The sequence below is a fragment of the Hirundo rustica genome, chromosome 6 (genome assembly GCF_015227805.2).
Source record: "Hirundo rustica isolate bHirRus1 chromosome 6, bHirRus1.pri.v3, whole genome shotgun sequence".
Taxonomy (NCBI): Eukaryota; Metazoa; Chordata; class Aves; order Passeriformes; family Hirundinidae; genus Hirundo; species Hirundo rustica.
Genome location: NC_053455.1, coordinates 31,165,006 through 31,180,068, shown reverse-complemented (window position 1 = coordinate 31,180,068; position 15,063 = coordinate 31,165,006). Strand labels below are relative to the sequence as shown.

Genomic DNA, 15,063 nt, shown 5'->3' with positions numbered 1-15,063 from the left:
CAATGGGATAGAAAGCTTGCTCAGGTATGTTTGAAAGTGGATTCAGGTGCTGTCCTTGGCCTGGTCGTTTTGGTCAGTCATGGATACAGATCTGCATTTGTTCAAATGAAACCTTAGATTTTTCTCAGCCTGAACATTCATCTAGGTTGCCCCAAGTATTTTACCTTAACTGGGACAGCCCTGCACTTAACCACACATATTTGTCTGTGCAGGGGGAGAATTGGCAATGCTGTCTATATGGGCTGGCTTTCACACAGTGGCATTTTTCTTTCTGTTGCTTGTCATTTCACATTTTTAAGTTTGTGCAAAGTATGCTGCCAGAGATGGGGAAGAGAAATTTTCCCTTTTACCTGGGGCTTGGTGCCACCTGCCTCAAAGTGGTCCTTGCAGGTTAGCAGGGAGTACACCTCATCTGCTGAGATCCCCAAACCTATCTTGGCTTATGAATTCCTTGCAGAACTTGCTTCCACCCTTTTTGTTTCCTGTGTTTTGCCCATGTGAAACAGATGTTCTTCAGTAAGAATACAGCTGGGTACAAATTTCCAGAGACACGCCTCTGGAATGGGAGAAGCAGTGGCCCTTGAAGCCCTTCCTCTGTGGGCTACAAACTGTTTTCTGTCTTTCCAAACGCTAAAGTTTGTGTTTTTTCTTGATTTTTCAGTAACTTAGACATTATTGCAAGGTGCAGGATTTACCAGCTGGGCAGCATTGTCTGTTGGAGGTACAGTAGCTGCTGCACTTTGGAGCAGACCACACATGACATGTTAATTATGCTGCTGACAGTCTTGGCATTTGGAGTGCCTTGGTTTTCTTCCTTTGACAGCTTCTAAAGGTCCCAGCTGTCACATCTGTGACTGACAGGACTGAAGACAATATATCCCTGTGGGCTTGCATTTTTCTTTGTTTGGTATTCAGTAGTGGCAGGGATGGGAAGCTCTCTTCCTGTTGCATTTTTATTGCTCTGGCTCCTTAGGGAGTATCTGAACTCTGCACTGTTTGTAACATGGTTTTGGTGGGAGTTTTTCCATGAAGGCAATGTGGTTGCCTTGAGAAGTACCTCACTGCCTGAATGTCTTGCAGGAACTGGGTCTTTTCACATGCAAATGTTCTGTATGGATTTAGAGACACCTCTAGTCTGAACCAGAAAGTCAGTTCTCATCACTGCTCCTTGATCTCCTCGTTTTGGGCTTCCACAGTTGTCCAGACCTGTAAGACCTTAATTTCCACAGGCTGCCATCCCCTTTGATGTTCTTTGGGAGTAGGGGCCATTACAAAGAACTTTCTCTCTCTTCTACTTAGTACCGTACCATCTATATAAGGACTTTCCCTCACCCTGAGGGGTACATTGTTCTGGAGAAAGGCAGAGGAAGTTTGAGCTAAGTGCAAAGAAGATATATCCAGCTTTCTCTGGGACTTATTAAAGGAGCCACAGTGAGCCCTCTCGTATTAGCCCTGCGTCAAGGGGGTTTTGTTAAATGCTTTTGCAGGTAAAGAGGGTAATGCAAGTGAGCCAACATAGTTAAGCTTAGTAAAATGAAAAAAAAACCAACCCAGAAGCCAAATAAACATGCATGGAACATAATTTCTCTTAATCAAAACATATTCCTCTATTGCTGTGAATTCTACCTTGAAGAGCAGGCAGCTCTGGCAAAGGTTTTCTGTGCCAAGGTTAGTGCTGCATCCTCTCTTGCCATTTAACTGTAATGGAACTTGTTTCTGTCTTGAATTAGTCAGTGTGATGCTACCTGGGGTCTCAGTGGTGTTGGTCGCCAGGAAACAAAGCAAAACCATCTTTCTCTTATTACTCTCCTTTGCAAGCAATTGGATAAATTCAGCTTTGAGACGGGGGGGACAGTAAAGAGAACAGAAAAGAAAAGAGGATGTAGGCTTTTACTGTAAAATAGAGATGTCATCTTCAGAGAACAAGAAGCCATTTGCTTGTACAGGAAAAACTTCAGCTTCGTCTAGAGATGATAGGAAATATGGCTTCTATCTTTCTTTTCTTAAAAAACCGAAAGATTGTGCAGTGGTTAAGAGGGAAAAGAGGAGAAGGCATTTATATATCTCGGCACGAATGTGACAAGCCTGCGAAAGGGGTACTAGGCGGCTGTCAGAAATGCAGGCTTAAGAGAAAAACTGCCTGTCCAAACTCCCTTCACAAAAAACCCTGCTGCTCTAAGAAGCTGCTTCACATTGTGTCATGCTCTGTGGGGATCTGAAATGCATCTGCTTCACATTGATTAACAGCAAGTCCTTTCCAATTGATTGTTCTTTGAAAAATGTCAGACAATTTGCATTAGCTGAGATCTGCCAGTTGCTTTTCCTTTTTCCTCTGTGCCATGACTCTGTCCAGGACTTCTAGCCATAAATAAAAGCAGAGAGACTGTCTGACTGCTGGGGCATGTGAAAATATGAGTGGGACTCCCTTTCAGTGCACTATGAATAAAAAAATCATTATCCCTACTTATCTAGCAAGGGCTATGGAGAGTTCAGGTCTGAGCTCTAAGTATGTGTATATAGTTTTATGTCATATTTTTGCTATTCAGATAATGTTTTCCATATGTTTTAAAAGCTTTATACTATCTTCTGTCCCCCTCTGGTTCTCCTGTGATATATGGGTAGCAAGACTAGATGTTGTTCAGCCACATGTCTCAAAGTACTGTGCTGATGTCTTAAAGACCAGCTCCATTTTACGGATATTTTCTCCACACTAGAAATAGAGTCAGTCCAAGCAGTAAAACTGGAACCTAAGAAAACCTTACAGAGCTCTGGAAAACATCTGACTAGACTGCCTGTGTCTTGTCAAAGTGTTTATGGGGGAGAAAGCTGCCTTCAAGTGCATCTTCTGTGCACCATAGGTGATGGTGAATGTTAGATCCTCAAGAATACCCAAATACCCTTTTTTTCCCTGCCTTGCAAATGGGCATTGGGATTCTTACTGTCACTGGGCTCTGGCCCCATTGGCTCCATATCCCAGTTATGTTCCACTGCTTTCAGGGTTTCCAGTGTATAGTGAAATACTGGAGTGTGTAAGGCCTGCTCAAATTTTGGCCAAAGAAGCCAGCAGGTGAGGTAAATACAGGTAGATAAACATAAGAGCTAAAAAAGGTGTGTTATCTGTATTTCACTCGGTTGGAATAATCACCGGTTAAAATCAGAAAGACTTCCTGCTAGCCACCAACTTTTTGCTGGATGTGTTTCACTGCCAGCTGTGTCCAGGCAGTGAGTTCACAGCAAAAGCTTATTCTCACGGTGGGCTGTAGTAGGGGACAAGGAAGAGATATGGCCATAGCTAGTGGGTGGGCACTCAGCTGCTGACCTTGATTGTCTCTTGGCCTGCCTTGCCCTAACCTCCAAGGGAAAGGAACAGAGGGAAGCCTGACTGGGTTCTTGTCCTCATCGCTGCCTCTTTTGCTGAAAGTCTGTCACGCTGGAAGGTGAGTCCTGTGCTCTGCAGGGAACATCAGAGCGGAAATGTGGCTTATGAGCAAAGTCTAGGAGAACTGAGTTTGTCTTGTTCAGGGGAAACAGCAGAGGGACAAAGAGGTAAATAAGAAACATGTTGTGCTGAAGAGGAGGGGGATTTTTGTGGTGTGCTTTCTAGTCTAACTAGAACAGGAGGTTATGGACTTAGATGTCAACAAAGGAGATTTGTGCTGGTCATGAAGAAAAGCTTCCTTACAGTATGCACTGCTTCATGACACAAGTCACATTGCTTTCTTAGCAGCACACTGACTGGCTCCCCAGCTGCAAACAATCTCTGCTGCCCACTGACAAACCCAAAGGTGATAAAAACGAAAATATTTTAGCTAACTGTGCATGGACGTTCTGCTCCCCTACATGCTCTGTGCCCTTCAGTCACCCGCTGCCAAGACAGACACGCAGAGCTTCTCTCTGAACTGCTTTAATTAATATGTGCCTGCTCTGTATTTTTATAGCGCTTAAAAAGTAGCTGTGAGTGGTATCTTGTATCAGAGAGAGGTTTTATATCACTGCTGTGAAGCTCGCCATTGCTACTGCTGGGGAGGTGACCTTGGCACGTGTTCCCTCCCCTTCGCTCCTCACACTGTGTTAACACCACACTTGGCACTTCCAGTCAAATGCTTCAAAAAAGGACACAGAAGCCAAACGAGGATTTTTTTTTTTTTTTTAATGCAACTTAGTAGCTTTCTAAAAATCCCTGCTTCCTTTAGAAAAATTACAAAACAGACCTCCAGACCTAAATGAACTCCCTTCCCAAGTATGTGCTCATTTTTTTTAAATCTCAGAACTTCACTTAGGAGAGACAGTGGAGTCAGTAACCTCACAAACCTTATTTTTCTATGAAATTCCTGAGACTTTGCTGGGGAGATTTCGCCACCACCCCCACTCCATGAAGTTAAATGGAACTGCTGTACAAAGAAACAAATTGTGCTGGAATCAAGATGGGAAATACACGCCAGTAAAAGCAGCATGATTTTCTCACTTGCATCCTGGACAAAGATGAAGGGGAAAGCCTGAAAAATAAAATCAACTTGAAGAGAATTCCAAAAGCCATGGGGTGTGTTAGGCACACTACAATAAGAATACTCCCATATGATCCATGAGGGCAAGGATAGACATGTAGGAATTGCTGTGCTGGACTGAATCCAAAGTCTAGTTAGTTCAAGACAGTTTCACTGACCTTACTAGTCAGTGGTGTGAGCTTGGTTCTCCCCAGCTAGTTTGTTTTTCACACTTCATGTTTTTAGGGTGAAAACTGACTGATATTTCCTGTGGTCTTTTGAGGAGAGCCAGGCAGAATTTTTTTAACAAGCCTCCTATCACCAAGACATGGGGCAGTGCCTGCTTTGTTGGGGCTGAGCTGTATGGCCTGCAGGATTTAATTTCACTTTCTTCTCTCTAAATACCCAGTAGTGAGTAGACTCTCAAAGAGTTGCCTGTCTGAAAAATGCCAGCTAAAGGGACTGCACGTGTTTCTGCCAACACGAATTCCCAAAGTGCATTAAGGGTTTGAGGAGGGAGGAGAAAGTCCCTGATGATACAATACTGCTTCAGTTTGCTTCAGAAAGGCTTCTGCACAGAGGAACTGTAGGTTAGTTAACAGAACTTTTTACAAGGAAGAACTTCAAAGTCTTTATGCAGAGTGAACTTTGAAGTATTCCAGGCTCTACCTGACTCTTTGTTTCTTTTAAGGATGGGGGATGCAGAGAGTAATGAGAGAGTCTGTGGATGAAATGCTGGTGTTCAGGCAGGTTTGGTGGTAACAAGCTATTTTGCATGTTTTAACCCCAAAGATTCAGTGCTCTAGGTGTGCTGATTTGATAAGGAAGAAAGGGGGCCCTCCTCCACCCTCCTTCCTGTATTTGTCAGTGGATTGTGGTGATGTGACATAAAAAGATGTTGGGGAACGTTGTCAGAAGCACATAACCAGACTTCCCAATTTCAATGTGTGGCAGAGGAGTAGAAACTCATTCTATGCATGCTAACCTCACGTGAAGGAGACAAAAAAGGCATTAGAGCTGCTTTTGTGGTCTTTATTGCCCCTTCTGAAACCACCTGCCTATCAAGAGCTGCACTGTGTGAACAAGACACTTGCAAAGTAGCTGGATGATGAGGCAGTTGTGGAGATGGACTTTAGTGGCAAGGAGACAGATGAACAGATGAACAGATGAATCATTCGTTCAGGCTTGAGGAGCACCATGGCTGTGTCTTCAGCAGTGAAGTATTTAAATGTCAGTGGTCTTCACTGGCTATTGCCTGTTAATGCCCACTGAGATGCATCAAGGGCTAGTACAGACCATCTGGAGAGGATCCTCTGGATGCATCTGTCTATGTCATGACAGGCAGAAATTCAGACCTCGCTTGCATAGCATTAATTATTATTTTGACTGGAGGTAGACTTTTGGATGTTCTTTTTGTTAATCAAACTGAAATGTCACCTGATGCTGTCAAGAGGGGTGCAAAGGCCTGTTATGTATTTATAGCTCATTCCCCTGGCAATGTTGTGCTATAAACACCTTGATTCCAGCATCTGTGTCCATCCTAAGGAAGCTACACTGGTTTAATGCTAGCAGTATACTAAAGCAGCATTACTTTTGTATCAACACGCTCCTCTCTCTTTTAACAGTGAATAGTAGTAGTAAGTAAATTACATTTTTCTGACAAAAGAGAATAAAAGGCATTACATCTGTGTGTCTCCACCTCAGGCTCCGGGCTATGTGCATTTATGCACTGCTGGCAGCCTGGATTCCTGCTGAGACACAGCAGCCTGGTACAAAGGAGCCTGCTAGGGAATTGGGCACTGGAGTGTCACTGAACTGAGGTGGAAGGTGGGGCCATCACCAGGGGCCAGCGGGAGCAGAGGAGTAAGAGGCAGTACCAGGGTTCAGTCACTGCAGACCTCATAATTTCAACTGTTGCTCCTGTTCCCTGTTACTTTCATATCAAGGAGACCCAAAATGCACACAGTGAATGTAGGAAATGTATCACTGCTCCTTCAGGCAGCTCCCATGGGGAAGTCTGTTCTTGTCATTTCAAAAACTTCAAGTCCTTGGAAAGGGGTGCTGCCTCAGTAGCTGAGCTCATGCTTCAGCAGGTGGGGTGGTGGTAGGGCGTTGCACCTCAAGTTCAGCACAGCTGGAAGCAGTGTAACAGGGCTGGAAAAAAATATTCCAAAATGCAGCAGAATAGTTGGGGTTGGGGAAGAGAAATAGAGTGAGATTGGAGCATTTTGAGGAGACCAAGCTACTGAACAGGATTTTCAGAGCCACAGCTGATCAGTCTTCAGAAACGGGAGGAAAGTTCTTTCCTTAAGGTGTGTTTCTTGTGTCCCAGTTCTTCATTCCTGACTTCTCTTGCATCCATAAACTATATTCTGAATCTTGCTCAAAGCTGTGAAATCTTGACTTCAATAAATCCACATCCAAAGCATGATGTGTGGGCTGAGGTCAAGAGATTACAAATTCAGCAGAGGTATAAAATAAGAAGTACCACCAAACCCTTCTAAATCTCAATGCAATGGCTATAGCTCACTTACTGACTTCTACTCAGTCTGGGGGCAAAAAAATGAATGTGCACGATCTGCCTCAGTTCAGTCCATGGAAGACAGTGCCAGGTCACTGACTTCAATGTTTTATTAGTGAAAGAACAGCATATGAGCCAAAAATGAATTACAGATTTTGTTATTTATACTGTAGTGGCTGGTGGTCTAACTATGGATGGAAATTTGGGTGAGTCCCAGCTCATGATGAATAGACAATGACCTAACAGCCTGATGTCATCACAAATAATTTCTGTTGCAGATGATTTAAAACAACTTCAGATTTAGATGAATATGGTGCTAGTTGCACCCCAGATAGCAGATGATCTGTCATTATTTTTCTTCTCCCTTGGGACTCCAGATTCACCATCGCTTTTGTAACTGGACTCCTTCGTCTTTACAGCAGACTTGGTCTGAAGCAGCCAATGCAGTACTGAGTCTGCCTGGGAGAGGAACAGCCTCCTGGATTTTCCTTGCAATGCATGGGACACCTGACTGAGAAATCCCTAGTTTTCACCAAAAATCACTCCTCTGGTGAGCAGTTTCTTGTTGCACCTCCCTCTGAGACTCTGTGATGCTGGACTTTAATTTCCAGATTCAACTGGTATTTTTCATTGTGATTCCCATTTGACATTTGACATGGTTCAGAGCTTCGATTTCCCACTTCCTTGCATCACAGAGGGCCTTCAACTTGTGATACATAAATTTTCTATTTAGGGCTGGTTTTGTTTTCTGCTTGCTAGCAGAAAACATGTCTTCCTTCATTGTTGATCACACTCTCACTTGGATTATTCTAAGCTTTTTTTTTTTTTTTTTTTTTTTTTTTTTTTTTTTTTTTTTTTTTTTTTTTTTTTTTTTAAATCCAGGTGCTACAAAGAACATGAAGAAGGATAAGGCTGATGGAAAGATATGCAGCATTTGTTTCTTCCTGCTTAGGGAGGTTGCAGAAGTTCCTGAGGGCTGGAAAGGTGTCAAAGCAAACTCATCTTTCAGAGTTTGTTGGGGGACAAACGTCCCTGTGAGTCACATCTGTCCTGTTGAGGTCCTCCCTGCACATGATGATAAAGAGAACCTGGTGCCTCTTCCCTCTGTGTCTGCTGCACTCAGCTGCTCCTGGGGCTGCCAAGAGGGGAAGAGCTGCCTCCCATCTCTGGAGACACAGGTACAGGGGCTGATGCTGCCCAGCTGAGGCAGGAACACGGCCCATAAGAGCCCATGAAGTGCTGTGATGGTGGAGTCTGAGCTTGCTCTGTGCTGGGGTTCAGACAAAGCCTGCCTGGCTGAGCTGGCTGCTTGGAGCAGAAACAAAGTCAGGCAATGAAGCAGGAAAGACCAGTATGATACTTATGCATGGTAGCATAACTGTTGGCAGGCTGGGATTGCATGTGCTGTACATGGGGCTTTAAAACTTGGACCTACTGATACGGTTATTTTTGTCTACATAGATTTTACTACAATAAAATAACCTTTAAAGGTACTTCAGTATGTCATTAAGCAATGTGGTTATAATTGTTGCACAGAGCCTTTTCCATCCTCTGTCTGTGGGTAAAAGTATGATGCAGGGGACACATTTGTAAAGGAATTAGTTATTTATTTGCTAGATATGGCACATTTCTTGGATCTTGCTGTGATCTTCAAACAGAAATGGTTAGGCTTGTAATGGTTCTAGGCTTCTGTGGGAGATATTTTCCTCATTTTCAGCCAACACCAGAGAAAGTGGTATCTGCTGCAAACTTGAGTTAGACTTGAAACAAATCTAAGGGTGTGAAGAACTGGTGCATGCGTGTAAATGCATGTCATGATGTATCTCTGCATCTGAAAATGCTGCAATGATGTGCTGAGTGTCTCTGCAGACATGCAAGTGTTCAAATCAGAGTACCACTTCCATTCACAGTGGCTTAAGCATTTTCTGCCATTTCTCACTCCTTTTTCTGGCTGCTCCTCTTCACAGTAACAGCTCTTCATTGCCAAGCCATGCATTCAGGTACTGAAGATAATTACGAGGAAAAATTAGGAGTAATTTTTTTTAATAGTGCAATTTTTTACTTCATCATTCCCATCCCCCCTTCTTTGCAAAAGTGGTGGAGGCCATTTTGTTCAACATATCTAAAGCATTTACCTTTAGGGGAGGATAAAAATATTTGTCCTAAACTGTGAATATTTAAATAAGTACTATCTAAAGTCATGTAAAGGACAGCAGCTCCATTTCTGCAAGAGCTTCAAGAGAATTTAGCAGCATATTTGTGGAAGCTTAGCAATACCTGGATTGCTGTTTATAGAGAGGGATGCTGCCAGGCTCAGACTGTGTGCCTTATTCTTCAACCAGAAGTGGTGTCATACTGAGAGAGTTGTCTGTGTGCTGTCCTGTGAAGCCTTTGCTGCTTTCCAGACTGACACAGCTGCTTGCTGGCCTGGTGCAGGTCAGCAGTTCTTAGTGGTTGCAATTTCACTGAGACTGTCATTTCGATAAATACTCTCACCATCCTTGATGTCTGCTTCACCCACCTCCCTGGAAGTAAAGATGTTCCAACAGGACACAGATGGAAATGGTAGAAACTTATAAATTTTTAATATTACATTGATCTGCCTCAACTGTGCTTCTGACATTACAGGGATGCTTGATGTCCTCTGAACTCCAGCCCCTTTCCTGGCTTTTTTACACATTGCGGGTTCCACCAGGAGATGGACCTGGATCCCAGTAGGTGGATTATGGCATCAGGCTCACTGAAACAGCACTGCAGTGCCTCTGGAGTTGACTGATCCATGGCTCCTCTTTCTGGCCTCCCTTCAGCCTGGAGTTTCTCATGCTTAGTGCCAGGGCTGGAATGTTTTGGAAACTTTTCCATTAATTATCCAAGCTATTTTCAGTGATAGAGCTTCAAAAATAAATATATTGCTGTGATTTTTAGGAAACCTAAACATTTTTCATTGCACTCTATTCAAACCCAGTCTGCTGTACAGGGTGCAAGCTCCTTTTATGGGGTGTGTGAGAAACTGGGCTGGATGTTTTTCTCAGGTTATTTCTCAGATTGTTGTGTTTTCACATGAAATTCCTCTGTAGTGGAAGACAGAAGTTTCATCATTTTGCCAGATGAGCATTTCAAACTGCTTCGCCTTTGCAGCCACGAAAACTGTTACAAGCACTAACCTGGTAGCTACACTGAGCTGCAAAAGCTTTGAATTTCTGCGAGGATTAAATTGCAGTTCAGGTCACAGTCATGGCTGTGATGGGATGCCAGTAAAGGAGAGCAAATTGTCCTCAGATCGTCATAAAAAGATTTTTATTGTTAATTAATTCTGAGCACCAGAAAAAGTACTACATGCTTTACCATGAGGGTGAGAAATAAATCTGTGTCCCAGAAAAGATGCAGGAAGAAAGTGAAGCAAATTACTTGGAGTAAGAAAAGGAGATAAGAAAAGTAGCTAGGAGGGAGAGGAGAAATTTGTATTAGGCTCATAAAGTGAATCAGGTTGATTATATGTGGATCTTCTAGTTAATAAATTGTACTAATATATAATTATTACTACTTAAATATTTATTCTGTTTCTACACTTTTAAAAGGTTATATGAACTTCGAGCATTTTTCTGGGCTGATGATCACTCCTGCCTAATTCTACCATAACTCCACTTCTCACTAAGGCCCGCCTTGTCTTGTGGTGACAGACAGGTGGGTTCCTTGGCTTAGAGGGGATTCATGGCACCATCTCCCATCCTGAATCCCAGCCAAACCACTCTGAAGGCTTTCCTGGCTCTTACACACTGTCAAAGCAGATTCTTCTTGCCACTGTTAGCCTTTTAGCAGATGTTTTTATCTTCATACTTAAAGTGCAACGGGAACTGTTAATTACAGCTTCTTGTGAAGTCTTCTCTATGCTCTCATTTTCCTTTAAGGAACATGCTCATGAAAGTATGTTAAGATTACAGTGACCTTAACAGCCCTTATAACAATGTTTAATTGTACAATTTAAAGCAACTGAAATTCTGGTTCCCAGTTAACTCCGTTCTATTTGTCTTAACTTGGGTCTGAGTTGCTGCCCTCCACCACCTTACTTGTTTACATGCTGGCCAGAAACAAGGGCCCAGAAGACATTTCTATCCTGGTCAGCCGGACACCCCAGACACCTCATCTTCTGTTAAATGCAGAACTAATTGGCATCTACCATCTCTACCTATTCTGACTGGGCATCACGATAAACGGAGCCACTCCTAGGGGAGTAGTTTATCTGACTTGCCTTTTTATGGTGCCTGTGGCAGTAAAGGGCTGGAGGCTACTTGAACAGCGTCTAGCTCTAGGCAGGACATAATCAAGACAAGCTGTTGGACTTCTTGTGCACCTTGTGGTTTCCCAGTGGTGTCTGAGGCCAGGGATGTGGAGGGTGATATATGACCGCAATATGGATTTTCAGAAGCCCACAATCACACCCATGCCCTCTGACCAGTATAAGAAAGCTTTTTCAGACAAGGAGATTACTTCAGGCAGTGTAGAAATTTGGTCAATATAGATGAGTCATGAAGATAACATTTTTCTTTTCAACAGCTGCATGTGGAGGATGATGGCACACACTGTCATCTTAGCATTACATTATGGGTGAACATGTCTTAGAGGTTTTATAGGGGTAAGATCTGGATCTGGATGAGGAACACGGTGAGAAGTCATGGTCAGACTGTCAGAGGTGCCCCTCATCCATTCATTACAGGGCAAGAACTTCAGTTCTTTCTGCCCATTGAAACAAAGATTTTTCCCTTCTCCCTCTTTTTCTCGAATCGAAGTCAGGGATGAGCTGTGAGTTCTCTCCCTTCCAGTGCTTTCACACACTCCTATCAATCTCTTCCTGACCTGGAAGCACACCACTGCCCCGGCTTGGGCAAAGATCAGGAGCTTCACCAGGGAGAGTGAGTGTCCAAGCCGAGGGGCGGGCCAGAGGAAGCAGTCACTGGGTGGCAGCAAGTTCAGAGAAAATCATCCTAAAATGTCTCACCTCCTTTACACCCTGCCCTGCCCATGCAGGAAGAGCTCTCTGACGATTGATCTTTTGTGAGAAATCCATGAGAAGTCCCTGGGGGTGCTCTTTCCCTAGATGCAAGGTGGAGCTCAGCTCCTGGCTGGCTGTGGGCAAGTCTTCTCATCCCAACTCATCATCGTGACATGCTACTCTTGTTTCTCTCTGGAGCATGACCTGCTTCAGCCCCTGAGCTCTAATGCTCATTTTCTTAAAATGTTCTTAGCGAAACTCTGTATGAATTTACTCAGTTTCCAGAGTCCAGACAGACCTTATGTTCATGTTTCAGATGGCACTTCCTTGCCTGGAGGCCACAAGTATAGCAGACCTGATTTCTTAGATCAGAGTAGTGTCACCACGACACACAAAGCAACCACACACAGACAAGAGGTTTCGCAGGGCAGAGGTCCTTCTCCGATCCAGCTCAAAGCTGAGGCTAGGCCAAGAGAGCGCCTCTTTGTTTTATTTCTTACTTTTTATACATTTGTGGGTCTAGCAGAAGATTGGCTTTTAGAGTTTTCACCTCTCAAGCCAACTGGCCAGACCAGCCGTCAGTTACAATTGTTTTGAGGTTAGAAATATGCAAACAAAGGACAGAGAATGAAAAACAAAGGATTTGTTTATGTTACGTATGTGGGAAAAGTTAGAAAACTGCTCTTAATATTGTGCAGTAACTAAAAATCTGACTCCATTTATGAAAATTCAAAAGGCTATAAAAAACTCAGAAAAACCAGGGTAACAAGTAGTGCTAAGAAAAAACCTTTTGGTGTTCACCAGATGTTTCGTAGTTGAAAGCTCAGCCATGTTTGAAGTCAGATGACTGCAAAAACATGCACTGTGTCTCACCGTAACTATAAAGCAGCCACACTTCATTCTTCTCATAATTCTGCTGTGGAGTTTGAATAATCGTGATTTGTTTAGTTTATTATATTATGTTTCTCAGGTCACTTCTCTTAGGGCATTTATTGAATTAGTTGATGCTTTTGCAAAGATCAGCACTGAAGTGTTTATTATCACTGTTAATATTAATTGTATGTCTACATTGCCAGTTGTGTGGTGTAGAGATCTCCATGCCAGACTGCTTCTGGTATTCTTATCTCTGAGGGGCTGGTGCTAATATCTGCATGCAGCATTGCAGCTTACAGTACAGCCATATCTGAACTGAATTTATTCAGTTTGTCAGTATTGTCAGAGATCCCTGTAGAACAGAAGGCTAGAAGTGTGTTGTCTTTTAAAAGAAAGATGAGATTCTGGAGCAAAGCTCAGTGGTCAGAGATTAAATCATTTCAAGTCCTGGCTGCAGGAAATGGAACCTTCAGTACCAATAGCTCAGACCTGCAAGCTAGTAACCCTACAGTGAGGTATCTGAGCCCTGGAGATGAAACATTGCTGCAGCAACATTTTCAAAGCATGTGGAAGCTTGGTGCTGTGTAAGTACATGCTTTTTCTGCTGGAGCAGTGCTGAAGGTCCTGTCTCCTAACACTCTTCGGCTCAAATAGGCCTCAAAGCTTAGGCAACATAAATAAAGAACCTCAGCAAATCTAGTTTGTCTGTGCTGAACTGGATCTGCTGGCATGGTGAGCTGCTCTGCCACCAGCTCTGAGGGTGGGTAACACAGCTTTTTCTGTGCCCTTCACTGTGATTGTGGGCTAGAGCAGAGCTTCCCTACCCAGCACTCTGAATGTGTTTCTGCAGGAACAGACCCTGCTTTCTACTGCTGATTCCTGCAGGGAGAGGGGAGTAAAAACAACTGCCCCCTAGGAGAAGGATCTCTTGACCTGGCTTCTGTGTGGAGCTCTGCTGAGACTTGCCTACAGAGCACTCTGCCCGTTTCAGAGACTTCCCTACACACCACCCCTTGAGAGGCAATGGTGACTACATGGCAGTTTATTGGGTGTGCTAGTAGGGTGTGGGGGCAACACGGGAAGGAAATGAATGGCTGCAGTGGAAAAGGGAAGCAGTGTGCCTGGAAAAGCAGAAGTCAGTCTGTTTAGTTCAAGTCTTGGGGCAGAGGATTTTCCTGTTTCACACAGAAGTTTCCAGTGCTGTTTGTGATTTGCTTTTCTGTAGTGAATCCCACCAAAAGGTGAGAAAATACTAAGAAGGAGTCAAGCATAGTCTGATATGATCTACACAAGAGTGAGAGAGAAGACACTCTGCCTGGCTCTGCTATCACATGGATATGAGCACATCTTACTCCCCGTCTCCCTCTTTCTGAATCCTTGGTACGGCTCCTCTGCCTCTCTTCATGTCCCTCTGCAGCCCAGGCAGCTGCTGGATCCAAACCCACACAGGAGAGCAGATGCTCTTTTTTCCAGCAATACTGTGAAAGAGATTGAAAATAGTGGGAGCCCAGCTTCCACAGGATGTGGACCAGGCAGCTTAGATTAATTGTTTTTGTTGATCCCTTGGAAGACTTTGGTTTTGCCTTAAATGTCTCAGACCTCCTCTTGACTTCCTGACCATGAAAAGTCACCCTGGGAAGCTGTGTATGGTTGACAGGTCATTGTGAAAAGTACCCAGGAGGATGTGAGGTGCTTTCTAGCATTTACATTTTCTACATCAGGCGTGCAGTGTGCTTTGCAGGGAGGTGGATGTGGAGCCACGCTGGAGCTGTGGGAGGTGGTGGTCCTAGAATTCTGCCCCGAGTGCCCACAGAACGAGTCTGAGGAATGAATTTTGTACTGTGCTGTACTTCAGGAAACAAGCAGCGTGCCAGTAAATCTCAAAGGGAAATTTAGCAGGGCAGGTTGCGATTACACTTAGAGGAATTTGGTCAAGAGGAAAGTAGGCCAAAAAGTTATTTAGAAGCACCGATGACATTTTCCATACATGCTCATCGGATGTCTTGGAAGCACCCACATTTTCTATGGAGCCCCATTATCAGGTGCCTTGAACACCTTTGTTTTCTAAGCATTTGTTTTCCCTGTAAGTTTTCTGGGTACCTCCTCCTGCTCTTGCAAACCTTAAAGCCGTAGTGTCACAGCAGCTGCACTGTGCCTAAATGTCACTTGGTTTCACGACCTGCGTGCTCTGTTGT

At 43.8% G+C, this 15,063-nt stretch overlaps 1 protein-coding gene across 2 annotated transcripts in view; it reads left to right on the top strand.

Moving 5' to 3' along the window:
• Positions 1 to 7,421: 7,421 nt before the first annotated feature.
• GALNT16 (polypeptide N-acetylgalactosaminyltransferase 16) overlaps positions 7,422 to 15,063 on the top strand; it is an 82,689-nt gene continuing 75,047 nt past the window's right edge. Inside the window, exons 1-2 of one of the 2 annotated variants that reach the window (XM_040068009.1) lie at positions 7,422 to 7,555; positions 7,888 to 8,183. In XM_040068009.1, coding sequence (XP_039923943.1) covers positions 7,504 to 7,555; positions 7,888 to 8,183 — 348 coding nt within the window. In that variant the 5' untranslated portion in view covers positions 7,422 to 7,503. The remainder of the gene's footprint in view (positions 7,556 to 7,887; positions 8,184 to 15,063) is intronic. The other variant, XM_040068010.1, reaches the window with a different exon arrangement.